Source organism: Myotis myotis, unplaced genomic scaffold (genome assembly GCF_014108235.1).
Source record: "Myotis myotis isolate mMyoMyo1 unplaced genomic scaffold, mMyoMyo1.p scaffold_m19_p_6, whole genome shotgun sequence".
NCBI classification, from domain to species: domain Eukaryota; kingdom Metazoa; phylum Chordata; class Mammalia; order Chiroptera; family Vespertilionidae; genus Myotis; species Myotis myotis.
Genome location: NW_023416368.1, coordinates 61,764,110 through 61,789,003, shown reverse-complemented (window position 1 = coordinate 61,789,003; position 24,894 = coordinate 61,764,110). Strand labels below are relative to the sequence as shown.

The following is a 24,894-nucleotide window of genomic DNA, read 5'->3' as shown; positions in this document are numbered from 1 at the left end:
AGGAAGAGAAAACAAAAAGTCAAAGTACTTGCTGACATTGTTAAGCACCTGTAACTTTACGGTATTAAAAATAATAAAAGTATCCCCTGGCAGGCGTGGCTCTGGGTCAGTGGTTGTGGTTAGAGCATCAGCCTGTGCACTAAAGAGTCATGGGTTCAATTCCCAGTCTAATGGGTTGCAGGTTTGAAACCTGGCCCGGTCGGGGCACATACAGGAGGCAACCAATCGATATGGATCTGTCTTTCTCTCACATTGTTTTTCTGTCTCCCCCTCCCTTCCACTCTCTCTAAACATCAATGGAGACAATAACCTCAGGTGATGATTAACCAAAATAATAATAGTAACATTAAAAGTAGAAGACATGAACTCAACTCTTAATTCTGCAACATACATGAAAATAAAAGCTAAAAATAAAAGACCGTTTTTATGTCCTTTAACTTGTTTCTGAAGATGTGGGAAGCTCATAAGAAAAATACATTTGGACATTTTAGAATTGGGGGTGGGGAGGTCAGAATAAGAAGTGAAGGCTGTGGTGTGCAGACAAAAGTACTTTTGCAGTTCACAAGCATCTCCAGATGCTATGACTTGATTAATGCTTTCATGATATCTGAGCTCAGTTGATAAAACTCACTTCAATAAATGCTTATTCTATACAAACTATAGGTCAGACACTGCTTCAGGTGCTAAGAACAGGAAAACAAGTATGAGGCATTTCCTTGTCTTAAGATTTTATGGGTTTAATGGTAAGATAACAACATGAAATTCTTTTCTCTCAATTTACCTGAAGAATATCAATACTCCAGGAATAACCAATGCTTATTCAGTGATTGTCAAAGCAGAGAGGGTAAAAGGCTATCTAGTTTGGGGAGGAAGAGGAGTTTTGAAGATTCTGAAGGACAGTATAACCACAAGCATTAATTACTTTTAGTGGAAAGTTTTATACTCCATGACCAACAAAAGTACACATATCTACTATGAGTATAATTATAATTTAAGAAAGCTCATTTTAAATCTTAGTAATCTTTTTGATTTAATAGTTTGACAATATCTTATTATTTGATTATATTAAAACTAGTGACCTGATGCACGAAATTCATGCACATTATAAGGGAATTAGAGGAAATATTTTAATATTGCTATTTGCCCTTTCTCTATAATAAAAGTGTCTGAGATGAAAATGTATATGAAAATCTTCCTCCTGTCAGAGTCTGGGTGCACCATGGGAATCAGAGTAAAATCCCCGCCCACCGTGTGCGCCTCGAAATCGCGCAAGACCCAGAACCAGCAGGCCCCACCCCCATTGGGGTAGATCCAGACCTGGCCAGCCCCACCCCTGTCAAGGCCTGCTGGGTGGGGGGCGTGGCCTGAGGTTCTCCATCAAGCCCAGCAAGGCGGGGGGGCATGGCCTCGGGTCCCCTGGCCTGGTGCAGGGGGTGTGCCCTGAGGTCCCCCGTCAAGCTCTGCTTGGTAAGGATGTGGCCTGAGGTCCCCCGTCAAGCTCTGCTGGGTGGAGGGCGGGGGGGAGGGGGGGGGCATGGCCAGAGGCCCCCTGTCAAGCTCTGCTGGGTGGAAGACGTGGCCTGATGTCCCCTGGCCCAGCGCTGGGGCAGGGGCACGGCCTGAGGTCCCCTGTCAAGCCCCACCAGGTGGGGGTGCAGCCTCAGGTCTCCTGCCCCAGCCCAGCGCCATGCAGCCTCAGGTCCTTGCTGACTGCTCGTTAAGGCTCGTTATGGAAACTCGGCCTCCGCTGTGGGCGCAGCCATCTTGACCGTTATGGCATGACAGTCAATTTGCATATTCCCGCTTTATTAGATAAGATACTAGAGGCCCAATGCACAAAATTCGTGTATGGGTAGGGTCCCTAGGCTTGGCCGGCAATCAGGGCCGATCTGTGGGGCGATCCCACAAGGGGAGGCTGCTGGCACACACCTTGGCTGGCCTAGGGCCTGCAGGCAGCTCCTGCATTGAGTGTCTGCCCCCTAGTGGTCAGTGAGCATCATAGCAACAGGTTGTTATGCCATTCGGTCGATTCGCATATTAGGCTTTTATTATATAGGACTAGAACCCCAGTTCACTGGTAGGGTCGCTAGTGGCTGGTGGCGGCTGGCCGGGTACTCTCTCCCTTCCCCTGGCTGCCTGCCGCTGCTGGCCAGGGCCTCTCTCTTTTCCCCTGGCCACCTGCCACTGGCCAGAGCCTCCCTCCCTTCTTCTGGCCACCTGCTGCCAGCCAGAGCCTCCCTCCCTTCCCCCAGCCGGCCCCACTCCCTGGTCGAACTCCTGGAAGAACTCTTGGTCGAGGGGACAATTTGTGTACTACACTTCTATTATATAGGATTAAAAAGTATTAGTCCCTCACTGCTTTAAACTAGAGCTCAAAAATAAATGGGGTTCTTAAGAATTCATTAAAATCATTAATTCATTCATCTTAAATCCATAAAATTCAATTGGCAGATGTCAATCTGGCACAATATGGAAATCATTAAATTTGTTCTGAAATTTTGATTCAGAACTTTGACATTATATGTGAGGCATTAACAGTGATTTTTCCACCACTTAAAAAAATTATCATTGTACACCTATACATTTAACATAGCTCTAGTACTCCTTTTTTCCATATATGCCATCTCATGGCCTGTGGTGCCTTTAGTTTGGACTTTAATGACACTAATGGGAAAAGTGCCCCAAATAGTGCATTTAGTTTTGAAAATCAAAATCTACTAAAGAAAAGATCAAGCAACATTTGAAAAACCACTTTTCACAGAAAGTTCATGCGTAGGTAGCTAAGATTTAAACAGCCTTCTTAGAGGCAAGTTAGCTGGAGTGGAGCTGACCTTCTCTACCTCAAAGGCAAAGTATTCCACTGAGTTCCCATGACAGACACCAAAATGCAGTCTTGAACAGAACATGCTCTGACCTCTCCTGAGGTCAAAGTGGTGCCTCGGCAGAGTAGGCCTAAATTCCCCAACTCTTTAGTTTATTATTTCTTTCCAGGACAAAATTCTTGTTCTTACAAATAAAAAACAAAGACTGCTCCTATTACTTAAAATCTATTTTAATAAATATTTCAGAATTTTTTTTAAGTTTTATCTGTTTTAAGGTAAAGAATTTTATATGGCAAAAGAAAAATATATGGCATATCCACAGCAACACCCTAATATTCAAAGCAGAATGGAATACTAATTACTTAAGGCATGATTTTAAAATATATTACATAATCTTTACGACTTTGCTGTCTATTTAATTCACCTGTCTTAGCACTTATTTAGAAAAATTAACTTTACACAGCCTGAAGAATAAGTTAGGTTTTGTAAAATGGTCCTTCAGATAATTATGTGGATTCTTAAACATAAGCTGAATTAATTATCAGGAACAAAATTTTCATTTCTGAAATAATAAATGAAATTCAGAGACTTGATTTAATATGTAAGTAGTATAGAGACTTAATTATGCCTAGTACTTTTGTCATAGCACTAATACTATTCACTGCTTGAAGCTGCCTTTCTATTTCTTACAAAAACCGTATCCCTGATGTTTCACGTATGAAAGAGACTTGTGTGTCAAACTGAGTGCAGTCTTTTTGAATTTAAGATCCCCCTCCCAATGTTTTGTGGCCTTTTCTTCCACTTCTAATTTGACAATATTTTTAGTAGCTCATATTCATTACAACTTTATGAAGCATTCAACTAATTTTTATAGAAAAGGCTATTCTACTTGAACTATATGCCATTAGTTTACATAAAAATTAAGTAATAATAATAAATTTGAATGATATAAGCAGCTTTACAGCTAACACTTGGCAACACAATTAACACAAGAAAAATACACAACCAGTGGGAGCATAAATATGTGGAAATACTACTACCCACATACTATAGGCCTCATTTAGCATAAGTTACAGACAAAATGGGAGTAATAAGTTATCACTTAAGTAAATTCTGTTTATCACCACTTGATACACAACTTTCCAGGGACACATTTTAGTGGTCTCTTCTGTAAGTTTACAATATACAAGCAACCTGAAATTTCCTTATTTTCTTTTTTTCCTTGAGAATTACAAGGTTTCTTGAAAATTATGAAATAAGTCTAGAATTTAATCCAATAAAAATTTTATTTAAAATGGAAAAGAATTTTTTAAATGGTAATACTGATACTGAAGTAGCATGTAGATATAAGAATGCATGTAATGAAAAATGCAGTGAATTAGAATTCAGAAAGTTTATATGGCCCAAATATATTGCTACTAGTTGGAGCAAATCATTGTCAGCAAAATATATGATCTCTAGCTGTAAAATTTGATAATTGTAGCTTTCAGATGTGTTATTAGGAAGATAAATGAACTAAAAAAGACAGATACTATTTAAAACTACCACTGCTGAGAATTATTCCTAAAATATAAATATTAGATTGAAGCATAGTAACCTCCATCTTGTATAAAAAACTGCTGTTTGAAATTCTCTGCTATTGTTAGATAGTCCCTTATTCTGTAAACTGTCATTTTTAGACAGTCTCTTATTCTATAAAATAACTGTTTTAGTTTGAATAATAGAAAAAGATAAAAACTTAACTGTCTGACCTTGCAAGCTAGCCATCTAACGTAATGGACTAATACTGGTAATAATTCCCATATTCTTATGCCAAATGTTTGTTATTTATGTATCCAAGATTACAAACTGTCTGTAACAATAACTCACACAGAGCTCTTTGTAAAATCTGCAGACAAAGAAGCTCAAAAGGTATAAATATGGGTATTTCCTGTGTGACTTCGCCCAGAGATTTATAAGAAATACCTCCCTCTGGGCCATGTGCAATAAATGACTCCTAATTAATTGGGTCATTAAGGCGTCTTGTATCTCACTTGCTGATTTACAATACAAGATAAGCAAACAACAACTAAAATACAGTTACTGGTGGTGGTGGTAAAAATTACTTACTGTTTTCCTGTGAATACATATTGGGTGAAGTCTTTCATTGATGGAGCAAAATACATAGTGTCCTTCATTTTAATACCTTTACTCTCAATGTGTTCTGAAGAATTAAACCGTAATACATAAAATGGATGTGCAACAGGTCCAAATATCTCAAATATCTGTAGAATAGAACACAAAGGCCTCCTTATAATATAATGACTCAAAAAGCAATATTTAAAATGGAAAGCACTGATACTTGTTATAAAAGGTAATTTTGTCAATGTCAAAGGAATAAAATGATACAGTAAAATATTATAACCAGGATATTGACAACGATACAATCAAGATAAAGAACATTTCCAAAACAGGAAAAGATCCATGTTGCCTTTTTATAGTCACTCATACTTTCCTCTCTCCCACCTCCTCCACAACTCCTGGCAGCCAGTAATCTGTCTAGTTTTCAATTAAAAATCACTCATGATAATGCAAGGGGTATATATATGATCCTACCCCAAACACTCACAGGAAAACTTGACTGTGTACACATAAGCAATTTAGCTAATCTGGAGTTATAAAAAAGGATTTAACAATATTTTTAAAAACTATCAGCTTCAAAGTATAGATTTTAGGGTGGCTAATACCTGAGGGGTAAACTGTGAAGAACTTCAGACAAAGCAAGGCTCAGACCAACCTACTTCAACTCCAAGTTCCATTAAACCTTGACTCCCTGCTCAGTCTTTCCACCTGACTTTGGATATTTTGTAACTTCCACACTATCTAACTAGAGATGGAAAAGGAAGGAATAGGCTGCAAGGGCAGTTTGAGAAACAGAACTTAGGACAGTAATTATAAGATTTACATTAAGCTAGGCAAGTAGCTTTCTTTATATCTTAAATAACAGTATACATTCTGTAGAAATACACAAAAATGTAACCTACCTAATGTTTTATACTTGCCCTGTCATTTCAGGTGGCATTCTAAGTGTCGTTCCACTTGGCTCTAGCATTTAATACTTGCCATCTCTTATTCAAAGCAGTACCTTTCTGCTAAAAGACCTCAAAGGATTCCTGTCCCATAAAGGGTCACAGACACACACACTACTACCACATAGCACAGATAGAGCAGAAGGTAGGTTGAGAAAAAACTGACAAACAGAAAAGTAAAAGCATGTACAGGTACCCAAATTCATTCCACTGCACAGGCTGGGCTTAGATGTTCTGTATGCAACATGAACAAAGTTCCTGCAGTTGGGGGCCTGCCTGAGTCAGCTGGCTGGACATGCACAGAAAGCACTCCTAGAGAGAGTAAGCCAGCCACATTCTCCTCCCCTTTCCACACACACCATGCTTACCCGTTAGCCTAAGAGGGACTAGTTAACTCCCAGTTTCTCTGGGAAACAAGAAACATATCAAGGAATTTCCAGGCCCCCAGAACAATGCCGGAAAGCTGGGCCTGTGGGGGGCGTCAAGATCTGCATGCTGCAGCTCAGAGAATAGACTTCAGAGTGTTTTCAGCTGATGCAGCTTTTCACTAAACTACCAAAAGGGGAAAGAGGGAGATGAACCTCCACAGTCATCCAGAATTGTGTCTATCAATCACTGTATACTATTTGACTTCCCATTAATAAAAATGAAGAAAGTATAAAAATAAAAAATGAAGCAACAGTATTGTACTTCACTGACTAAGTCAAATAATTATTTCAATCACCATGTATATTACACAAGTTACTGAGGGAGGAAAAAAATACGCTTATCAGTATAATATGAAGACTTCCAAAATATCATCACATGTTACCAAGCAAGCCAGTAATAAAAATATTATTTCTAAAAAGATCAGTAAAAAAAATTTTAGAATATAATAGAAGTAATCCTGTTATTTGCAGATTTTTAATATTTCCTACAACTTTTGTGCTTATTATACTATGTTAGTAAAGTTTTGGTAATATTATATTTAAAATCTTTTTTCTTGAAATATTAATGTTTATTGCATGTAAAATTATTATACTTAAAATCGTTTTTATTGAAAACGATTCAGTAAAAATTCAGTAAAAATTCCTATCCAATGATATTTGACAGAAAAATAGATTTCATGGTTCTGGTTTATTAAAACGTAAAATAAACAAAAACAAAACCTACTCTAACACTGAAAACTAAATGCAAAATAAATAACCAACAAATTCATATCATACAGGAATAATACATGGCACAGGTTGACCTTTATTTAAAAATCCTCTGATATTAAAGAATTATTAAAAATGGAATTTCATTCATTATTTATCAAAATAAATTAATCATTATTAAATAACTAGAGGCCCAGTGCACAAAATTCATGCATGAGTAGGGTCCTGAGCCACCCGGCCCATCCTCCACACCCCCACCCGGCCCCACCTACTGGCCCCTGGTCCTCTGTCTGCGGGCATCCCTGCTCCCACTGCCGCCACTCCCATGTGCTGATGGCACCAGCCCCGCTTGCACCCGCTGACAGCATGGAGCGATTGGGGAGCAGGGGGAGGTGGAGAAGCCCTGAGGGGCGATCAGGGCCAGCGTTGGCAGCAGGTGTGAGCGCCAGGCGAGACCATGGTGCGCAGGAGCAAATAATTTTCAGTAACCACCAGAGGCTCGCCCCGATGACAGCCACCAGTGCCCTGCCTTGGTCTGGCACCAACCCCCCCCCAACCCCCGCCCCCTGCACCTGCTCCACCATCCCACAGCGGCCCATGCCCACCATGTTCTGTGCTCTGCTGCCTGCTGCTGAGGCCTGCCATGTTCTGCACCTGCCCCCTGGTAGTCAATGCATGTCATAGCAAGCGGTTAAGCAGCCTTAGCATATCATTAGCATATTATGCTTTGATTGGTTTTTCAGTTGTTCTGTCGTTCGGTCTATTTGCATATTACCCTCTTATTATATAGGATAATTATTATCAAATCATTATTAAAAGGCAAAAGGTAGAAATGACAAATCTGAAGTTGCTCTCCTTAGGTCAGTGGGAATGGGGAGGGAGGTAGAAGGGAAATAAGTCAAACTATCTGGGTGGTAAAATCAATTTTGCTCCTTTTTAACTTTAAATTTTTGAGTAAATGGGGATGGGGATAATTCAACCTCCTTACAGAATCAGTGCATTTTAAAAAATACACTGGTAGAACTAACAATACTTCCAACCCTCTCCCCAACTCCTGCCATTATTTGGGGAAACATTTCAAGGTGCTTAGATTTATAATCAAATATTTTTGATAGACTTCTAACTTTCTTGAATTTACAATGCTTTCTATGTAAAATTTAGAAATAGTTTAATTTTTCTCTCTGTACTTATGCATAGCTAGAATTAGAGGTATAAATCCAGCATGTCAAACTCAAAGGCTAACACGGCCAAATAACAAGGTTTAATAAGTTGACGTGGGCCACAAAAAACAAAAACACTTAAATTTTCATAGAAATGTAGGTTTATTTTGATAGAGATATGCTGAATACAAAGGGCTGAAATGAATGAGTAATCGTTAACATAAAATAGAAAATTTTAATAAAAATTAGTTTTTCATAAACATTAACTTACCAGACACTGAAAAACTGCACAAATTAATAAACGTAATGCAAATAAACCTATTTTTCTTGTTCTCTGAAAGTGAAATATTTCCTGTTGCGCATACCTAACAAGTCAGTACAAGTCTAATGATGTTTACCCTAATTCCAAAACCAGATAAAGATACCACAAAAAAGAGAACTACAGGCCAATATCCTTGATGAACATTGATGCTAAAAACTTCAACAAAATTCTAGCAAATCTGATCCAGCATTACATTAGAAAGATCATATACCATGACCCAGTGGGATTTATTCCAGGGATGCAAGGATGGTACAATATCTGCAAATCAATAAATGTGATATATCACATAAACAAATTGAGAGACAAAAATCACATAATCATATCAATCGATGCAGAAAAAGCATTTGACAAAATCCAACACCGTTTCTTGATAAAAATTTTCAACAAAGTGGGAATCAAGGGATCATACCTCAACATAATAAAAGCCTTATATGACAAACCTATAGCCAACATCATACTCAACGGGCAAAAACTAAAACCATTTCCCCTAAGAACAGGAACAAGACAGGGATGCCCACTTTCACCACTCCTATTTGACACAGTACTGGAAGTACTAGCCATAGCGATCAGACAATAAGAAGAAATAAAAGGCAAATTGGAAAAGAAGAAGTAAAACTATTATTATTTGCAGATGACATGATATTGTATATAGAAAGCCCGAAAGGCTCCATCTAAAAAGTACTAAACTTAGCAAGTGAATTCAGCAATGTAGCAGGATACAAAATTAACACCCAAAAATCTATGGCTTTTTTATACATCAATAATGAACTCACAGTAAGAGAAACTTAAAAAATAAATCCCATTTGCCATTGCTCCAAAAAAAATAAGATACCTAGGAATAAACCTAAGTACGGAGGAGAAGACCTGTACTCGGAAAACTGCAGGACACTGAAGAAAGAGATAGAGGAAGACATAAACAAATGGAAGAACATACCGTGTTCATGGATTGGTAGAATCAACATCATTAAAATGTCCATACTACCCAATGCAATTTATAGGTTCAAGGCAATCCCCATTAAAATACCAATGGCATATTTCACAGACGTAGAACAAACTCTTCAAAAATTCATCTGGAATAAAAAAAGACCCCGAATAGCCACAGCAATCCTGAGAAAGAAAAACAAAGTTGGAGGAATCACAATACCAGATATCAAGCTGTATTTCAAAGCCACGGTTCTCAAAACTTCTGGTACTGGCACAATGGAACAGAACAGAGAACCCAGAAATAGACCCAAGCCATTATGCTCAATTAATATTTGACAAAGGAGGCAAGAGCATACAATGGAGTAAAAATAGTCTCTTCAATAAATGGTGTTGGGAAAATTGGTCAGATTCATGCAAAAAATGAAACTAGACCACCAACTTACACCATACACAAAAATAAACTCAAAATGGCCAAAGGACTTAAATGTGAGACGGGAAACCATAAAAATCCTACAAGACTCCACAGGCAGCAAAATTGCAGACATATGTCGTGGCAATATCTTTACTGATACAGCTCCTAAGGCAATGGAAACTAGGGAGAAAATAAACAAATGGGACTACATCAAAATAAAAAGCTTCTGCACAGCAAAAGAAATCATTAACAAAACAAGAAAGCCCACTGCATGGGAGAACATATTTACCAATGCTATCTCAGAAAAGAGTTAATCTCCAAAATTTACAGGGAACTCATACAACTTAACAAAAGGAAGATAAACAACCCAATCAAAAAATGGGCAAGGGATCTAAATAGATACTTTTCAAAAAAAGATATAAGAAAGACCAAGAGACATATGAAAACATGCTCAAAGTCATTAATCATCTGAGAGATGTAAATCAAGACAACAATGAAGTACCATCTCACACCTGTCAGAATGGTTATCATCAACAAGTCAACAAACAACAAGTGCTGGTGAGGATGTGGAGAAAAAGGAACCCTCATGCACTGCTGGTGGGAATGCAAACTGGTGCAGCCACTGTGGAGAACAGTATGGAGTTTCCTCAAAAAGTAAAAAATGGAACTCCCATTTGACCCAGTGATCCCACTTCTAGGAATATATCCCAAGAAAACAGAAACACCAATCAGAAAGGATATATGCACCCCTATGCTCATAGCAGCACAATTTACAATAGCTAAGATCTGGAAACAGCCTAAGTGCCCATCAGCAGATGAGTGGATTAGAAAACTGTGGTACATCTACCCAGTGGAATACCATGCTGCTATAAAAAAGGAAAAACTTGTACCATTTGCACCAAGCATGGATGGAACTGGAGAGCATTATGCTAAGCAAAATAAGCCAGTCAGAGAAAGAATAATATCACATGATCTCATTCATATGCGGGATACAATGAACAACATAAACTGATGAACAAAAACAGATCCAAAGACAAGGTAACACTGAACAGACCGTCCAACCTCAGAGAGAAGGCAGGGGAGGGAGGCGTTAGAGATCAACCAAAGGACTTGTATGCATGCATATTAACATAACCAATGGACACAGACACTGGGGTGGTGGGGGCTTGTCCTGGGAAGTAGGAGTGGCGGGGGTAGAGGGGAGGTCAATCAGGAAAAAAGGAGACATATGTAATACTTTAAACAATAAAAAAAAAAAGACTAATGACGTTGCTATCGGCTGCTAAAATATTTACTGCTATTATTAGTAGAGAGAAATGGTATGCCTGCGCGTAAAGAAAATGAATGTAACATGATTATAGTAATCAGTCATTAGTGAACATTGTAGTCATTAATAATTATATATAACAGGATATCATAATAATTAAGTTACAAAACTTTTTTTATATATATTTTATTGATTTTTTACAGAGAGAAAGGGAGAGGGATAGAGAGTTAGAAACATCAATGAGAGAGAAACATCGATCAGCTGCCTCCTGCACACCCCCCACTGGGGATGTGCCCGCAACCAAGGTACATGCCCTTGACCGGAATCGAACCTGGGACCCTTCAGTCCGAGGCTGACGCTCTATCCACTGAGCCAAATCGGTTAGGGCACAAAATTTTTATTAAAACATTTCTTACATACCATTATATTGGCTGGGCCGCAAAAACATTTGTTGGAGGCTGCGAGTTTGACATGCTTAGTGTAAATATTGCATTTTTATCTGACTTCTTTCAAAGTCAATGACAGAAGAGCTGAATATTAACATTACTAATTACAATTATAGGAATGATAATTTAAATGTATTGGAGGATATAAGAAATGAGAATTTAGAGGTACACTGAAATTGAAATTATTTAAGTTAGCTATTTAGAAAAAAAAAAAGGACAACTGTCATAAAAATCATAAGTAAAAGAAATCATGGAAATAATCTGCTCAATTCAGTGAGAAAAATACAGAAATAAGTTTTCCCTTGCGTCTTTTCCCTTTCCGTCTTCTACTACTTTCTTGAGGACAGAAAGACATGTTTTGTTTTTTCACCAGGGCAGAATGTACTATCCCAATTGGCAGGGAGAACTAGACACAGCACAGTCATCTACTCATTTCCCATTCCTTTCCTCTCTCAACCTTCTCTGAGGTTAAGCCCCTAATGTATCTTTAACTCCTTACAAGACACCGGCAGTACCCATAATTGAAGCAAAAGTATAAAGTCTAGTTATTTGAGGGGAAAAAAGTAGAGCATCATCTTCAGACATTTAAAAGTCTTTGTTCCTCTCACAAACCTTCTCAAGAATTGCCAAAATATATTAGCTCTAGACTTCAATTAGTTCTGCCACCGATTGCTTTGCATTCCTAAGTGATTTATTTCTATTTGGTATAGTAGTCTGTCAACTTATGTGCGAGAATGGAATAAAAGGAAAAGGCAGAGAAAAGGAAAGGTTACTAAGTATATGAATGACCCAATAATACAGTTCCAAATATGCCCTTTTTTTGATTAAATGTAAATCATATTTCCTAAAACAAAAAAAAGAAGCCAACTGTTGCTTATTTGGGAAAAACTAAGCTCCAGAGAGTTGCTTCTACAAAGAATATCAGCTGGTTTCTTATTTGTTTTCAACTCAATACACATTTACTTAGCACATATAATTTATGAAGGACTGCATTACATACAGTGGAGGAATACTGAGGTGAATAAAACTCTTTCCCAGAAAAGCAACACTTGATGGGTATTTACAGATTTGATCTGAGTTGTTGGGTTTTTTAAAAATATGGTTTTATTGATTTTTAGGAGAGGGAGAGGGGGAGAGAGAAAAACATTAATGTGACCAAGAAACATCGATTGGCTGCTTCCTACATGCACCCTAACTGGAGATAAGAGTCTTAACTTGGGCACGTGCCCTGACTGGGAATTGAACCAGCAACCTCTTGGTGCACAGGACGACACTCAACCAACTGAGCCACACAGGCCAGGATTAATCTAAGAAAGTTTTATGTCTTCTACTGACTGCTCAGAATTGTGTAACTGTTGGGTAAAATTTTAGGTCTTCCATATCAAGGATGAACACACAGGTTTGTTCCATTATTAAGATATTAAAAGAAACCTTACCTTAAGGATACTACTTAACTATATATATTAATAATCCATAATTTGAGAGCCATTATTCAATGGGACTCACAAACCAAAAAAGTTTCAGACCTACTACATGGTGGAAATAATCTGCTGCATTTAATAGTGAGTACATGTAGAATAGGGAACTGTGCCTTATTTAATATGAAGAGCCACTGCCTAACAAAGTACCTATACATGCCTATTTAATGACTCAATCAGCAAAGAGTAATAAGCAGTATTAAATCAATATACAGACAAAGTACTGATGAAAATTAAGATGTACTAAGGGAATATACAATCTGAGAGTTATAGACTGCTCATCTACTAAAATTAATAAGCTATTTTTAGGGCAGATAAAGAAAGTCAAAAACACTAAGCCACAAGGAAACAATAATTTGTAGAATTTGAAATTTTTTACAAACCTTCCCTGCTGTCTGCCGATCACTCTTAAAAATTACAGTCTCCTCATTAACTGGAGGTAGTTTAGGCATAGATTCAATTATTACTGAAAAATGAAACAAAACAGATTATTTTAAGATTTAATCAGGAGGTAATATAGAATTTAAATGAGAATTTAGGCTTTAATATGAAATATAAGGTGAAATAATATGCCACAGTAACTATGCCTCATGGATAAATTCTATTTATTAAACATAGCACAGTGAAATAGATTCTACATATTTTTATTTCATACAAAAAGCTAAAATTCTAAGAAAGAAAATTAAAGTATAAAATCTCACAGAAAATTTGGCTCACCCATTAAAATCAACAAATTCAAGCCATGTACATTTTCTCAAGCAATTTTTACCCCCAAAACGTATAATTTAGTCACAAAACTCCTGTTTTAGAAAAAATTAGTTTCCTTTCTCACATTCTTTTCTATGAGCACTGATTACTTACTGCTATATGAAAAAGTTAACCACAGACGTATCTTCCTCTGAACAGATAAAGAATGAGAGAGCACACAGTAATTTTTATCACTTTTTCTCAAAAAGCAAAAGCATTATTCCACTAGTCTAGCATACCCCAATTCTTTTTAAGTGCCAGAAATGTTAAACAATCTATTACAGCAAATGGAGGGTGGGGGGACGATAGGTTCTTAGAAAATTAGAGCAACGAGCAAGACTACTTTGTCACATTATATAGATAATGCCATCTCTACTTAGAAAAAACATATTAGTTCAGATTGTGAAGATTCATTCAAAAAATTTCAGCTAATTTTTTTTCCTAAACACCAACTTTATTGTAGAGGGTTCCCACCTGGGATCCCATCTTCTTAAATAAAAAAGTGCACAGAAAAAAAGGGGATTTAGAAACCTTTGTATAATATCTACATCTCGGGCCCCCAGGGAAGGAAGGGGGAAATTGCTAGGTGGACTACAGGGGTGGGAGCAGGGCCTTTGTATCTGTAAGCCCACATCCACCCTAAATATGAGGGTGGGGGCAAGATGATCTTGGAGGGACTAGGGAGACCCCAAACCAGAGGCAAAATGGCAATGGAGATGGGAGTGTGGGGGGCAGCAACTAGTGCTTCTAAATTCTGAATGTACATATAAGCAACCAATCATGAGTCAACATTCTTTGAGTTAGATCTGCTTCTGGAATAAAGATAAGGATAGTGAGCACTAACAGAATTCATTCTCAATCATCTCCTACAATCTCCTATATACATCAAGTCTAATAAATGTTCAATTAATACGATATAATCAAGTAATTACCCGTTTCACTTATTTATGCATATTATTAAATACCATAATGAAAGAAGTTAGCTTGAAATGCAGGCAGATATGGTAGGGGTCCAGTGGAAAACAAAGGCACATAGGGGCAGACATGGCAGTGTGAGCAAGCCTAATCACAGAAACCAACCTAGCAGAAATAATAAAATGTTTCTGGACTCAAAGCAGGAGGCATGGGAAAACAAGGGAGAGCCTGCAGTCACAAGGTGTACAAAGGCATAGAAAAAGAGAAAGTTCAACACAGGAACAGAGAACAGAGAAAGAACACATAGGAACAGGGAAAGATCAGGTCTGTTGCTGGGCAAAAACAATTGAGGGAATCGATCAATTGATGACACAGATAGGCTTGTAGCAAATATATACCCCTGGACTACAAGGCTTTAAGGGGCATCCCATTACTGGTTCCCCCTCCCCTTGCAGGGAGTCTGACTCTGTTTGTAATAATTTTCCACACTTTTGCTTAAATCTTCTGGTCCATTCTTTCGAGTCACAAGACATGACCCCGGGGGAAAATCCTTGGCTCACTGTTCCAGTTATCAATAAGATGACTCAAAAACTAATGTAATAACTTGAGAATTATGTACAGAGTTTTAATAACTATACTTTTTATTAAAAATGTTCCACTTTAACCTAAATTTTAATAAATTACAAAAGTACAGATTTATCTAAATTTATATTAATTTTTTAAAAAAACACTGATATGTATACTATTAGAAAAAGGTCAAAAGATAAAGTCTAATTTCTACCAATGACTCATTATACAACTGATCATAAATGCAAGTGAAACATTTTTCTGGGTCCCTTAAGTCCTAAAAACTAAGGGAGCTGGTGTATGATCTACTTTTTTTTCCCAGTTCAAAAATCCTATGACTGTCAACGCTGAGTTCTATTCTCAAATGTATCTCACAATGAGAGTTAATGGCAGCTACGTTAATTTCAAGGCCCTTTGATACCTATCTCTTGGAACTAAAAGGAAATCCTTAATGTCTAGTTGTCTCATATTCAACAGTTTCATATTTCGTGCCATTCATATCAGTATTACATCACAGACATTCCTAATTTACATGTTTATAAAATAAAATTTAAGGCAGTAAGCAGAATAATGCCCTCTCCACAAAAAAAGATAACCACACCCTAATCCCTAAACATGTGAATGTTACCTTTCATTAAAAATAAATAATTTTTTTTTCATTGCAGTTGTGATTAGTGTTAAGAACCTTGAATACCATGTGTACCCTAGAATACACATGAAGGACTAAGGAGTCTGTAAAAGCAGAGAAGCTTTCCAGGCTCTGTTCAGAGAGAAGTTACATTATTGGTTTTGAGGGTGAAAGAAGGGAGTCTGGAACCAAGGAGTGTAGGCAGCTGTTAGAAGTTGAATGGAGAAAGGAAATGAATTCTCCCCTAGAGCCTCTACAAAAAAAATTTAAGCCCTGATGGGCCCCTTGATTTTAACTCAGTAAGATCCATGACAGATTTCTGGCCCAAAGAACTGCAAAATAATAACTTTGTATTATTTTAAGCCACTAAATTGGTAGTAACTTAATAGCAATAGAAAACGAATATTGCACATCAAAGAAAATTCTGGAGAAACATGTCAGTAAAAGCAGACTTTAAATTTTTATAAAGAAAATATATTTATGAATTACATAAGTAAAATTAAATTTATCTGTTCAAAATTCACTAGTCATAAAATCTGATTTGATTATTAATGCATTACTTATATATCATTTTTATTAATAAAATTATTTACATACCTAATTGTTCAATAATACTTGAAACCATCCCAAGAGGCTTTAATTCAATATCTTCAGGCAAAATAATAGTTAGTTCTTCAACTGAAGGTAGTTCCTATTATATAAAAAAAACACATTAATCTTCCTCCAGCTTCAACAACTTAACTTTAAAAAAAAATTAGCTTCCATTTAAATACTATTCACATTTATGAAGATGCAACATTAAGTACTTATACCATCCCCTTGATGTAATCTATTTTAGTGTCTAACAGCATTTCTCCCACCTCCATCTCCCCATTTAAGTGACATAAAATGTCGTGCCCACTCCCTAACCCAGATAGACTGAGAATATAGACAGAAGTACCATTCGAGATTTTCCCAATCACACTTGAACAAGAGACCAATAAAAAAGAAAAAGTTATTGTTAAGGAATCCAAGATTAAAAAAAGAGACAATTCACATAATTCCCAGAGACATTCCATTTGAGAAAAAAACAAAAAAAACCAGTTCCACTGGTCACTCACTAGTTTCTTCACAGAGGAAGAGTTCTCTCTCTTAGCTGCCTTGATTTGATTAATCAATTAAATTTACTGTGATTAAGTTGTTGAACAGAGATGCAGCAGTCCTTTTTAGGGCTTTGTGAAAGAAGAGTTAAGTGTCTGGCCTCTTTAGGAAAAAATACAGAATTCCTGGAAACAGAATGTAGGCATCAGCCCAGGGAAAAGAGTTGAGAGTGTTGCCTGTTTTCTTCCCTCCCTAGGTTAAAAACCAAATTTTTAACATCAGAAGATTTCTTTTTTCTGATCCAGCACCTAATTCAGTTGCTATAGAAACTAGACATTGAAGTAGAGATGAAATTGAAGAAAAATCTAAGACTGAAACGGGCCGTAGCCTTTAAATTAAATAAACATAGCTTTCTTTCTATTCTTGACCTTTGCCAAAAGATTACAATTAATGGCATGTTAGGAGTTAGTTTGGGAGGAGAAAGATAACTTCTGGATAAATGTTGAAAAAGGTTGGAAAACCTAAATAATACAGTGTTATTACAGATGAATGCATCATGGGTAATGAATTTCCTCTACAGGGACTCAAAAAAAGTTTTTAACAAAACCACTTGCCCAGTATCAAAGTATAACTTGCTTCAGGGGCGTGCTATTTTCTGATCAAGGATTACTTATAAAGAGCCTCACTAAGGGTCTTAAACACATTGCGTACCGCACAGAAATCTCTAAGACATACACCAAGGACCGCACGTTTTTGGGCAAACTGCATGTTATTTAAATCATCATAATGCACTTTAGGTGTTGTTTTTCAATAATTATAACATTTTATTTACAAAAACAATTAAACAATTAAAGTTCTTAGTACTTTTTTAACGTATGGTACTGCATAAAACATTTTCCTCTATGAAGAGGGACCAAACAAAATTTACATAAGTATCTAGATTTGCTCCTTTTTCCATGGGCGTGAAAAACGAGAACACTCGTGAGCGGTCCTTAACGCGCGTGGAACACGAGAAAACTCCTGCGCGGTACGAAATGTGTTAAGCAACGCAATGCAGAAGACTTACCTCTGCATGGCTGTGGAAGGAATGATTGTGTTTTACATATCAGAACTTTTCTGTACTTTTAGGAAGAGGACAACCACTTGTCATTTTATCATATTAAATACAGAGAGTCTTTTCTTGGCAAGACCATTACTTGAAAGTGGTCCATGTGTTTATCAGAATAGTGAAGAAAGTTCAGTTGTTAGAACTAGTAAAGGACATGTGATATAAAATAGCCTTGTTTATGAAGTTCTTAGCTAAAGAAACCCCACACCCCGTGAAATATAAGACTGGAAAACTATAATGTCAAGAGACTGCAGACAGCAGGGCTTTAATGATATTTTAGAGGGAAAACTGTAATACGGATCCCACACCAATTCTGGTTCAGGGAGTGGCACCTCTTACAATTGGCCAATGTTATTTTTAACACAGTAGTATAGTGATGAAATCTGCCCTGTTGCCCACCCAAATTACAGGAAGATCTAGAGGAAAAACTGTCATTACTTTTGGACTATGATAGAATCTACTAGATAAATAAAATCAGGAGTGTGCTGGTAGAAGAAAGGGTAGGGAAATCTCTGAGAAGTGCTGTTAGATCTTTAATAAAATATCTGAACTCGATAGAAGTACAGACCACATGCCATTAACACTTCAGAGACAAAAATCAATGCTATTCTCAAATACTAAATAAATGTTATTTGACCACAAAATGAAAGGTTCCTCATTCTGTATTTTCTATTAGGAGGAATAAAATCCCATGCAATGTAATTATGTTTTGATACAAATCTAAACTTGATACTGTTTTTGGCTCTTTAAAACTTTAAAGCATAAAACTAATACAAGTATCTGGGTTTTTTTAAAAAAGGAAACAATGCCCTAGCCGGTTTGGCTCGGTGGATAGAGCATCAGCCTGCGGACTGAAGGGTCCCGGGTTCGATTCCGGGCAAGGGCATGTACCTTGGTTGCGGGCACATCCCCAGCAGGGGGTATGCAGGAGGCAGCTGATCGATGTTTCTCTCTCATCGATGTTTCTAACTCTCTGTCTCTCTCCCTTCCTCTCTGTAAAAAATCAATAAAATATATTTAAAAAAATAAAATAAAAAAAAGGAAACAAGTAGTAAAAGAGTGCAAAGTAAAAAGAAAAAAATTCCCCTAATCTATTCCTTTCAACCTCGCAATTCCTCTCCATAGATTACTGTTGTTAAAGTCTTTCAAATATATTTACTATGCAGATATAAACTTCACATTACTAACTTTAAAATGTTTCACTTAAATAAAATAGACATTGTGACATAAGCTATCCTTTTCACCTATTACATCTTACACATCCTTCTACACCAAAACATAAATATCTATCTAATTTTATTTAAACATTCTTATGGTATTCCACTATATAGATATACCATAATTTAGTACACCTGTCACCTAATGAAACACCTGCCTTCTTCAAATTTTTACCATTACACACAATGAACCAATATTTATTCTTTCACATGTATTTCTAAATAAGCGCTGTGATAAATTCTCCTAAGTATAGTAACTGCTAATTCCAAAGACATAAGCATTTTTAATTTTGACAGGTTCATTCCAAAAAGGTTACATCAATTCACACTTCCACAAATTATATATACGAGGTTTTCCTACATCCTTGCCATCATTAATAAGCCATCACTAATAAGCAAATATTTTCCAGTCTGATGGGTCTAAAACAGTATCTTGTTTTAATTGGAATTTCTTCATTAATCAAGAAAACTGAATATTTTTGCATGTTTTCTGGTTATTTTTATGTATTTATGAATTGTCTGTATATTTTACATGGTTGTCTTATCTTTTTATTAATTTATAAGATAACTAAGTTTTTAAGAATGTCTGCCCTTTATACAAATACTAGAGACCTGGTGCACAGATTTGTGCACCAGTGGGGTCCCTTGGCCTGGCTTGCGGGGACTGGGCTGAAACTGGCTCTCTGACATCCCCCGAGGGGTCCTGGATTGCTAGAGGGTGGTTCTCGGGTGATGCACCCTGGAATTGGGCTCCCTCTCTCTGGTTCCAGGTATGTCACCTGAGAACCGCAGCTGCCAAGTTATTGAAGCTCAGCAGCTCCTGTGTTGAGCATCTGGCCCTGATGGTCATTGCGCATCACAGCTACTAGTCAGACGGTCATTTAGGCTTTTATATATATAATAAATGTAGCAAATACCCACTCCCTCACCTCCCAGCATATTCTTTAGCATTTGTTGTGTAATGAACTTTAGTTATTTTAGCTTAAAATATCAATCTTAAGTTACATTTAGAAAGACCTGCCCTTGATGAAATTAACTTTTAAAATTCACTCATGTTTTCATTGCTCGTCTAGTTTCATTTTTAATATTTGCATATTTGGTCCATTTGTGATTTTATTCTTATATAAAAGCAAGGCAAAGATTGGATTTATTTTCATCCAAATTATTAGCCAGTTATCCCCACACATTGAAGAATAATCCATTCATCTCTTTTCCCTACTGATCAGAAAAACAAATTTTAACATATACTAAATGTACTTATACATTTCAGGTTTTGTTGAAGTCTCCATTTGGTTCTACTGATCTATTTCAGTGTCAGTACTAAACTATTTTAATAACTGTGCCTTTCATATTATGTTTTAATATTTGGGAATAAGAGCTAGTTTCCCTATACATCCTCACAGTAATATATTTCCCGTTGGAATTTTTCTAGCTATTTGCACATATTTACTTCACTAAACTTTAAAACCAGTTTGTTATATTAGTGTTGTTAGTATCAATTAAAATATTTAATTACAGTTGTCTTCCTACAGGACCTACATAGTCATTAGACTTATTCAAAGCCATTTTGTACCTTATTTGCTATTATAAGTTACTAGGTATTTAATGTTTTTTACTGCTATTATAAATGGATTCTTGAGAGAGAACCAAGATGGCGGCATAGGTAAACACCGGAGATTGCTGCCTCGCACAACCACTTCAAAAATACAACTACAAGACGGAACGGACATCACCCAGAACCACAGGAAAGCTGGCTGAGGGGAAATTCTTCAACTAGAAGTAAAGAAAACAGCATACCGAGACTCAGAGGAGGCGCAGTGCGGAAAATACAAAGGTGTGGAGGTGCGCGCGGAGCGGGCTGGCGGCTGAGGGCGCAGTTGTCTGTTTCAATCGGGAGGGAGTCTCAAGCTCTGAGCTCCAGTTCTGGGCGAGTCTCTAGGAACCCAGACTCAAACGGGAGAAGCGGGACTGTCTGGCTTTGGTCGGAACTCGAGGGCAGCTTTCTCTCCGAGGTTTGCAGCGGTTGCTGGGACTCTGAGAGGCAGAGCCTCTGGGGACGGGACTGAGAGCAGCCATAACTGCTCGCTCGGTCCGAGCTGTTGATCCCATGCGACCCGCCCCACCCAAGCCCTGCACAAAGGCATTTGCCAGATAGCCTCAGGCAAAGGCTAGATTAGCACCTCCCCAGAGGACGGAAGTCTCCCACTGCAGACACAGCTGATTCTCACAGCCAGTTGGCCTGGAGGTCAAATCCCCCCAAGTATTACCTACAACAATCAAGGCTTAACTACAACAAGACTGCGCACAAAGACCACTAGGGGGTGCACCAAGAAAGCATAAAAAAATGCGGAGACAGAAACAGGACAAAATTGTCAATGGAGGATATAGAGTTCAGAACCACACTTTTAAGGTCTTTCAATAATTTTCTAGAAACTGCCGATAAACTTAATGAGATCTACAAGAAATCTAATGAGACCCTCATTGTTGTGATAAAGAACCAACTAGAAATTAAGCATACACTAACTGAAATAAAGAATATTATACAGACTCCCGACAGCAGACCAGAGGAGCGCAAGAATCAAGTCAATGATTTGAAATGCGAAGAAGCAAAAAACACCCAACCGGAAAAGCAAAATGAAAAAAGAATCCGAAAATACGAAGCTAGTGTAAGGAGCCTCTGGGACAGCTTCAAGCGTACCAACATCAGAATTATAGGGGTGCCAGAAGCTGAGAGAGAGCAAGATATTGAAAACCTATTTGAAGAAATAATGACAGAAAACTTCCCCTACCTGGTGAAAGAAATAGACTTACAAGTCCAGAAAGCGCAGAGAACCCCAAACAAAAGGAATCCAAAGAGGACCACACCAAGACACATCATAATTAAAATGCCAAGAGCAAAAGACAAAGAGAGAATCTTAAAAGCAGCAAGAGAAAGAAACTCAGTTACCTACAAGGGAATACCTATACGACTGTCAGCAGATTTCTCAACAGAAACCATGCAGGCCAGAAGGGAGTGGCAAGAAATATTCAAAGTGGTGAATACCAAGAACCTACAACCAAGATTACTTTATCCAGCAAAGCTATCATTCAGAATTGAAGGTCAGATAAAGAGCTTCACAGATAAGGAAAAGCTAAAGGAGTTCATCACCACCAAACCAGGATTATATGAAATGCTGAAAGGTATCCTTTAAGAAGAGGAAGAAGAAGAAAAAGGTAAAGATACAAATTATGAACAACAAATATGCATCTATCAACAAGTGAATCTAAGAATCAAGTGAATAAATACTCTGATGAACAGAATGAACTGGTGATTGTAATAGAATCAGAGACATAGAAAGGGAATGGACTGACTATTCTTGGGGGGGAAAGGGGTGAGGGGGATGCGGGAAGAGACTGGACAAAAATCGTGCACCTATGGATGAGGACAGTGGGTGGGGAGTGAGGGCGGAGGGTGGGGTGGGAACTGGGAGGAGGGGAGTTATGGGGGGGAAAAAAGAGGAACAAATGTAATAATCTGAACAATAAAGATTTAATAAAAAAAAAAAAAATGGATTCTTTATAGAGTACTATTTAAGCACCAGAAAACATCATGCTGAAATTTGTGTCTAGGGATTTTCTTATGTATTCACTATGTTACATATTTTAAAAATATACGTACTCCTTCTTTCCAGTATTAGTACATCATATTTTTCACTTTTCAGCATTGATTGGTATTTCCAGAATGTCAAGTACCAAGCAACTGTGATATGTCCAATTCTTTATTAGGAACTTTTCAAATGGTTAGCAAAAAGATACATTTTCATTGGAATTTCTTTCTAATAAGATTAAGAAAGTATCCATCTATTCCTATCTTACCAAGTTTTATTTTTTAAATCAGAAATGATTATTGATATTTATCAAATGCTTTTTTATAATCTTTTGAGATCATTATAATTTATTCTGAGTTAAGCAGGTCAGTCTATATAGTCTGATGAAGTCTCTGCTCTAAGAATGTCTATGAAACATCCAGCATGAGGAATACAAGGGAAGATGCACAAAGCCAGAATATTTGTAGTGTGTAAGGACTGATACTTATGGTCAAAAACAAACTGGCAGGCCCCCTTAATTCCTGTTGCTACCCTATTTTGACAGATGTATGACCAGAAATAAAAGTTTTGCCCACAAATGGGCAAGATCTCTGATTTCATATAGAACCAAACTTAGGGGAGAAAACACAGGCACTGTGATCTGTGATCACCACCATACTCTTAATTCCAGTTCAATGATCCCAGTACGTTCTTAACACATGTATATACACTTTCCTGAGCATTTCTTAAAGAAGCCAATGAAGGCATTATATTGCCTCTTAATAGAAACAAACCTGCCTATAAAAGTGTTGTGCATAAAATCTCTATCCAAAATATCTGCAGAACACAAAAGCTATATAAAGAACTAAATATTATACATGAAACATGTCTGACATGAGTGGAATCAGTAAGTGAAATCAAGCCTGTACAATTCCAGGTTGAAAGCCTATTACAGAGTTTGCCCTTGAAAGTGCAGTTAAATCAAGCAGTACTGTATTTGCTTTGAAAATGGCAGAGATTTTGGGACCAACCAAGGGAGAAAAGATACATTTGTGTTTTTTTAAATGAGCATGCTAAAAAAGTAGGACCAAAGAGGGAAAATATCATCCCAAACTCCGTCAAGAAATCACCCAAGCGATGTGCTTTCTATAAAGATTTGTGGCAGGTTTAGAGGTAGAACTTCAAAGGGAAAGTTCTTGGATTGCCATGTCAAAATGGGCAATAAAAGATCTTGTATTGATGTTAGGATGTCAAATATCCCCTTCTCTTCCCTAATTGCTATATCTAAACTACTATACCACCAATAAGCCTGGTCACTCTATCAAATTATCCTACTGCTTTTCTTGTTAGACATTATCGTCTAAAATCCTGTTTACTTCTTAAAGTCAATTTTTCTAATTAGACAACAAATCCAACAAAAACTTAACCTGGCCAGTCTTGCGCCTTGCTATAGGACCCAGGACAATGACTAGCACAGAAGAAATGCTTGGTATTTATTTACTAAATGAATAGACTTATTTCATTAGTCCATGCTAAACAAAAATCTCAAAGAGATGAGTCTTTCAGTCAAAGCAAAAATCAGGTATGGAAAATACAATTCTTAGAATTCAAAAGAGAATTCTTGAGGAACAAAAAGAACCTCAACCCAACATCTCAAAAATAAAGTAAAAATGGCAGGCTTGGAAGGAAGCTTCACTGCCTAGAATTGATAAATAGATACCTCAGGTTTGCAGCAACAAACTTTATTATCATTATTAGGTTAACACCTGGCTCCCTGATAACACAGCAGCTGCCCCAGGTAAGATAATAAATAAATCTCCTCAGTCTCATAGGTCTCATAATTTCCTTAAGGAAATAAAAAAATCAATCACTTCGATTTTCTGTGAGTGGGGAAAGGATGTGTATGTGTGACAGAAAAGGAGAAACAAACAGATACACTCCAATACAAAAAAAAATATGGCAAAATACTACCATTTTGACCCTGCACATAGAATAAAATATAAAGAATCAGAAATAAAATTCACACAGATT

General features: G+C 37.1%; 1 protein-coding gene across 2 annotated transcripts in view; it reads right to left on the bottom strand.

Moving 5' to 3' along the window:
* Positions 1 to 24,894, bottom strand: part of NAF1 (nuclear assembly factor 1 ribonucleoprotein) — a 50,763-nt gene that overhangs the window by 9,252 nt on the left and 16,617 nt on the right. For both annotated transcript variants that reach the window (XM_036314402.1, XM_036314403.1), the window contains exons 3-5: positions 16,490 to 16,583; positions 13,419 to 13,501; positions 4,932 to 5,086 (exon numbers count right to left, since the gene is read on the bottom strand). In XM_036314402.1, the coding sequence (XP_036170295.1) occupies positions 4,932 to 5,086; positions 13,419 to 13,501; positions 16,490 to 16,583 (332 nt within the window). The remainder of the gene's footprint in view (positions 1 to 4,931; positions 5,087 to 13,418; positions 13,502 to 16,489; positions 16,584 to 24,894) is intronic.